The 6564-nt window shown below is 47.0% G+C and overlaps 1 protein-coding gene across 1 annotated transcript in view; it reads right to left on the reverse strand.

Annotated features, from left to right (window-relative positions):
• Positions 1-4940, reverse strand: part of LOC309558427 (uncharacterized protein) — a gene marked incomplete at both ends in the record, with an annotated part of 136729 nt that extends 131789 nt beyond the window's left edge. Inside the window, one exon of the mRNA XM_082261501.1 lies at positions 4896-4940. Within this exon, the coding sequence (XP_082117627.1) occupies positions 4896-4940 (45 nt within the window). The remainder of the gene's footprint in view (positions 1-4895) is intronic.
• Between the last annotated feature and the right edge of the window lie 1624 nt (positions 4941-6564).

Consider the following 6564-nt stretch of genomic DNA (forward strand, 5'->3'; position numbering starts at 1 on the left):
TTTTCAGGCAGCACCCCGAGACATGTGCTTCCTCTGACAGGAGGAGAGAACGCCATACTCTCCCTCCTGGGACTTTGCTCCCGCCAAAGACGCTGAGTCATGCACTCCCCTCAAACTTATACCCACTCCCAGAATCCTCTGCGGCAGAATCTGCCTTCTGGGGTAGTTACAAGCCTGAATGTGTCCCTGATTGGGTTTCCTCCGCTGGCCTATGAGAAGCCTCTCATAGGAGCCAGTGGGGAGACTCCCCCTCTCAGCAAACACACCTAGAAACCATGACACCCTAACCAAAAAACAACCATGGCCTTGCTGTTAGGCAGACAAGGCCCACTATGCATTTACCTAGTATGCGTTGTCCTCCAGGGTGTTGAGGTGGAGCTCAGCATCCGTCTGTCCTCAGCACAGTGTCAGTTTAGACTGGAAAACAACAATCCGAGGAGAGTGAAAGTGAAAGCAGTCATCTTCCTCCCCCCTTTTCCTGTTTCAGCATGTCAGCACAAAGATCCTCTGGGAACTCACAGGACTGTTATAGATGGTGACTCGCTGACAGTCGGGACAAATACATTTAAAGGGTCACTCCACCTGAAAGTTACATAGTTACATAGTAGGTTACATAGTAGGTGAGGTTGAATAAAGACAATAGTCCATCCAGTTCAACCTGTGTAGGTGTGTGTGGCTGTAATCATCTAACATAGCCCTTAATCTCCTGATCCTTGAGATGTAAGTCTAAGAGTCTTTTGAAAGTCACCATACTACCCGCAGAAACCACCTCTTGTGGTAGACAATTCCACAATCTTGTAGCCCTAACAGTAAAGAACCCTCCTCGTTGCCTGAGGTTAAAACGCTTCTCCTCTAATCGCATTGTATGTCCTCGAGTCCTTATGCAATTCCTTCAAATGAACAGCTTTTTTTCTAAGCTGAGATCCCCATTAAGATATTTATAAATTGCTATCATGTCTCCTCAGACGTCTCTTCTCCAGGGAAAATAAATCGAGCGATTGCAGCCGCTCTTCATAGTTAAGGTCCTCCAACCCCCTAATCAGTTTGGTTGCCCTTCTCTGGACTTTCTCCAGCTCCAACACATCCCTCCTGAGGATTGGTGACCAGAACTGGACAGAATACTCCAGATGCGGTCGGACCAGAGTTTTATAAAGTGGAAGGATTATAGTCTTATCTCTGGAATACATCCCTTTCTTTATGCATGCTAATATTCTGTTGGCTTTGGAAGCTGCCGCTTGACATTGCATGCTGTTGCCTAATCTATCATCAACCAAGACTCCCAGATCTTTCTCCATTTTTGATTCCCCCAAGGGTTCCCCTCCCAACGTGTATTGTGTTTTTATGTTTTTAGTCCCCAAGTGCAGAACCTTACACTTCTCCACATTAAACCTCATTTGCCATGTCGTTGCCCACTCCGTAATTTTGTCCAGGTCATTCTGTAGGATATCTGCTTCATGCTGTGCAGTTATTGCCCCGCCCAATTTTGTGTCATCTGCAAAAACTGATAACGAACTACTGATCCCGACCTCAATGCTGTTTATGAATAAATTGAACAAGGTTGGTCCCAGGACTGAGCCCTGGGGCACCCCGCTTACTACCTCAGACCAGTCTGAGTATGCGCTGTTTATTACCACCCTTTGGACACGGCCTTTTAGCCAGTTCCGTATCCAAGAGCAAACCCTGCTGTCGATACCTGCAGAACTTATTTTATAAATTAAGCGCTGAGACTAAACACAGCCAGGCACTTGGCATTTTCAGCCGAAGGTCAGTGATGGCAGCCCACACACTTCCACTAGAGATGGGAGTTTTGGCTGAAAGTCAAGTGATTGTTGTCCCCAACCTCCTCCTCCTTCACCTGCCGAGGTCACCTCTGTGTGGGAACTCCCAGGCTCAGCCCAGCACACTCCACTAATCACTGAAATTTATTTTATGGATAGACTGACTTTCAGCCAAAACTCCCATCTCTAGTGGAAGTGTGTGGGCTGCCATCACTGACCTTCGGCTGAAAATGCCAAGTGCCTGGCTGTGTTTAGTCTCAGCATTTGTTGAGTCACTGACCTACAACAAGTGTACAGTAAGTGAAATCAGAGATCCAGATAGAGGATAAGGATGACAACCAACTCCAGATCAATGATGCCAGAAGAGGGGAAGCCAGAGGATAAGTATGACAACCAGCTGCAGATCAATGACCGAGGAAGAGTTGAGGCTAGGGGGTAGATATGATAGCCAATGTCAGATCAATCACTGAGGAAAGATTGAAGCCAGAGGATAAAGTTGATAACCAACTCCAGCTCAATGACTCAGGAAGGGCTGAGTCCAGAGGATAAAGATGATCTTTATCCTCTTAATGCTCTTATCTTTTAACTATGGTATGTTCCCAATGATGCAACTCCACCCAAACCTGCGATTCTCAAACTGCTCCTCTTTTGTGCGTCAAGGCTATATGGAATGATGTTGACCGTGCATACGACAGCGAGACATTTATTCTATATAGTGACAGTGTCAGTACTGTGAAGATAGCAGTCGGCCATGTGGGGAAGGGCAGCAGAGCTTTCTTTGGAGACAGTATGATGACGGGCCTTGCTTGTACATGTGCTGGGAAGAGGACTGTCGACCATGCATGTGACAGCAGGACAATTCTCTGGACTGGCAAAGAGGGACAGCTGGCTCAAGGAGATGGAGGCGCAGCTTGGGCCCTGTTACAAGCAAGAAGAGTGGATGCATGTCTGGTGAGGGACATGGTCCGCTTTGCAGCAACTTCTGTGTCGGCTGAGGTGAGAGAGCACGGCATTGGAGGGGTTACTGCACCACGTGGGAAAGCGCAAGCTAGAAGTTTCTGCCTAGCAGGAGGAGCCACCGCCAAACATGGAGTGTGGGTGAAGACGTTGGTTGTGCCCAGCCAATCAGGAGTGACTAAGGAAGTCTATAAATTACTTCCCCCTTCGGGTGTGGCTGGGAGGGAGACACATGCAAGGAGAGGCAAGATGGAGCTTGCTGAGGAGCGAAAGTGCGCAGCCGCAAAGATTCCACCCATCGGCGGAGAACCTACTGGGCAGACCCGGGAGCAGACCAGAGAGCCGAAGCCGTCATTCGTATGCGATACCGGAATATGGATGGTGCCTGATGGAGGACTGGCGTTATGCACCAGAGGAGGCGTGGAGCACTTAGGCCTGGTATGTCCCCAGTGTGCAAGTGTGACCATGCACGTGCAGGCGTGGGGTCAGTGCGGGCATTGCGGCTATCTACTGCTGTGGGTGGAGAGGAGTGATGTTCGATCCAGACAGCTGTGTGTGTCATTGGAGAGAGGGATCACTCGAGTAATGATGGCCAAAGAATCGGGACCCCTCTGCGGGAGGGGCGTCTTTAGAGTACTCATGCAGCTGGAGGCCAGGCAACCAGGCAGTGGGTTCAGTGTTTGCATCAAGAGAGACCTGATCACTGGGCAGAGGGTGCATGCAAGTACAGAGGGCCGGGAAGTGGTCATTTGATGCACCGAAGAGTACCGTAGCTGAGGCCAGGTCTGCCCCCATATCTATTAAAGAGGAGACATAGCCTGCGGCCGTTGAGGCTCCTGCCGCTAGCGTGAGCAGTGAAGAGGAGGCCGGGGTTGTCGATGTGAGGTCTCCAAGCTTCCAATACAAGTTTGGCTCAATTGAAGAGGGAATTGACAATTGGAAGTCGGAGGATGAAACAGAATTCAGAGCCAGGGGAACCCACGCTCAGCAGCTCCCATGGGAGTAGGTCTACATTTGGGGGCTCATCCGGGATGTTGCCCTTGCTTACCGGGCTGGTTGCTAACGGCAACGGCCGAAGAAAATGTTCAAAATCTCCATTTTTGTGTTCGGGACTTTGTTCTAATGATCAAACCAAGTGTGAGGCCTGCTCTACAGGAGATAGGGAGAGTCGGATGAAGATAGAAGTGCATTTTGAAGGTTGCCCGTGGCAACTCAAAAATTTCAGTCAGAACTGTAAGACGTGTTCTTCAATGGCGGGAATCTTCAGCTATGATATGTATGCCTCGGTGAAGTACTGGGAGGCGGGAAAAAGGCCTTTGGCTGTGATTAAAGACTGGATCTGCCTCACAGGAAAAGGTCCAAGTGTGGACGGAGAAAATGGAGGCCAGGGGCAAGTGGATCAGTGTGCCAGGGGCTGTGTGTGTGTCAAGGCTATATGGAATCATGTTGACCGTGTATATAACAGCTGGACATATATTCTGTATAGCGACAGTGCTCCCATGGGTGTTGTGCTACACATATATATATATTAGTCCCATATATACAAACCTATATCTACAGTTGATCCAGAAGAAGAGGATCTGGGGGGTTGTCCCCAGAAAAGTAATAGAGGGGAGATCTTCCAATAGGGGCACTAGTTCTGGTAAGCCCAAGAATTCCCTTAATTTGCAAAGATTTCCTCTCATTTCCTGTTTGGCTATGGGACAGGAAGTGAAGGGAAATCTCCGCAATGGGACACAGATGGCAGTAAAAAAAAAATTTGACAGGGGTTATAACCCTCCCTTACTCTATCCAAAAGAAAAAAAAAGATGTTTTACCTTTTGTTCTACTTTGAACCATATTAAAAAAAAAAAAAAAAAACGACAATAAACTCCTCTAAATACCATTATTAGGAAATGTCTTATACCTCTGTGTGAAGTTGTTTTTGCATTGGAATGTACTCTTTTAAAAGTGATATTTTATGTTAGCAAACAGTGGCCAGGGATCTGTCATTTATCAGTGGTAGCACCATCTCCCCTAAATGACAGATCCCTGCTGGATTATTTGGAGACAAATGGGATGGGAATCCTGGGTGACGTCATTGGCCAGAAATGTGATCAAGACTGCGAAGCTCAACTTAATACCTCAGAAAAAGCCCTACAGATAACCTATTTTTCTCACCTTGAATAAATTACCCAATGTCCTATCATAACAAACACGAGCCATCTGAAAGACAAACAAGAGAAAAATATATAAATAAGACATGTTCACATTGTTCTAACTGATCTTTCCTCCTAATATAAGAAAGCTGCAATCTGATAGAAATGGACCGGACTTTTAAACTGGTCAGAGATCGATTCTATTGGCCTTTCATGAGGAAAGAAGTAGAAAGTTATTGCCATTCTTGCATTCGGTGCATTCAGAGGAAGACTTTACAGCACAGAGCTGCTGCAATGGGCCATCTGCGAAGTCAAGGACCCATGGAGTTGGTGTGCATTGACTTCCTGTGTCTCGAACCTGATCTAGGTGGGCGTAGTAGTGTCTTAGTTGTGACAGACCACTTTACTAGATATGCTCAGGCTTTTCCAACACAAGATCAGAAGGCTAGCACAGTTGCCAAGACGCTTGTGGAAAAGTTCTTCATCCATTATGGCCTGCCACAATGTATACATTCTGACCAAGGCCGGGATTTTGAGAGTAAGCTGATCCGAAGACTATGTGAACTGCTGAATATACAGAAATCCAGAACAACTCTGTATCATCCACGGGGAGATCCTCAGCCTGAGAGGTTAAATCGTACTTTGCTGAATATGTTGGGAACTCCGCCAATAGAGAAGAAACAACATTGGGGTGATCACATTGCCACAGTAGTGCATACTTATAACAGCACGGTGAATGACTCTACTGGATATTCCCCCTACAGGTTGATGTTTGGGAGAGAAGCTCGATGGTCAGTGGATCTGGCCTTTGGAACATCACCTGACCGTACTTTGCAGAATTCTTATAAAGGCTATCTGGATTGACTTCCGAGGAATTTGAAAGTAGCCTATAAAAAGGCCCTTGAAGCATCTTCAAGAGAGCAACAAAATAGGAAAAATTTTGATTCAAAAGTGAGGATACAAGATCTACAGCCTGGTGATCGAGTCCTGCTAAGGAATTTAAGAGTGCCCGGGAAGCACAAATTAGCTGACCAGTGGCGTTCTCAACCTTTTGTCATCTGCAAGAAATTGTCAGGCCTGCCTGTGTACCAGATCCCTCCAGAGGGGAAGACTGGTCCCATAAGAGCATGGCATATGAATCACTTGTTGCCTATTTCCAATGCCATTAGGGTGCCAGCCTTCTCTGATGTTGATGTTCCTAGAACCCCTACTTTACAATCTGGGACACAGCGGGCATTTAAGTTATCAAGTCAGCAAGAAGAGGAAGAAGACAGTGAAGATGAAGAAGTGATATTCGACTGGTGGTGGCCTTCTTTGGTGGAGGATTTGTCTGAAAGTAGCGGATCCTCTATGGGAGATTGACCAATGTTACCTTTACCTGAGAGAGAGAGAGACCTTGAGTCAAGGACTTACAACAATCTAAGGATTCAGAGAGTCCTGTCTTGACAGTGAACAGGGACGTTCAGGAGGTTGGGACTGAGTTGGTTGAACAGTTGGGATGCACCATGTCCTAAAGAAGTTCCAGTCGTCCTCCCACTATCTAGTCCTGAACCATTCCACACAGAGGATCCCAATCCTCCACCAGAAGAAGATGTAGAGACCCCTATTGTGGTCAAAGATTTGAGGTCACTCCCAGTGAGAAGTCTGAAAGATACTTCTGATGAGTCAACAGAGCCAAAGCCAGGGTGTAG

The sequence above is a fragment of the Pelophylax lessonae genome, assembly GCF_965119305.1.
Source record: "Pelophylax lessonae genome assembly, chromosome: 6".
In the NCBI taxonomy this organism is placed as follows: Eukaryota; Metazoa; Chordata; class Amphibia; order Anura; family Ranidae; genus Pelophylax; species Pelophylax lessonae.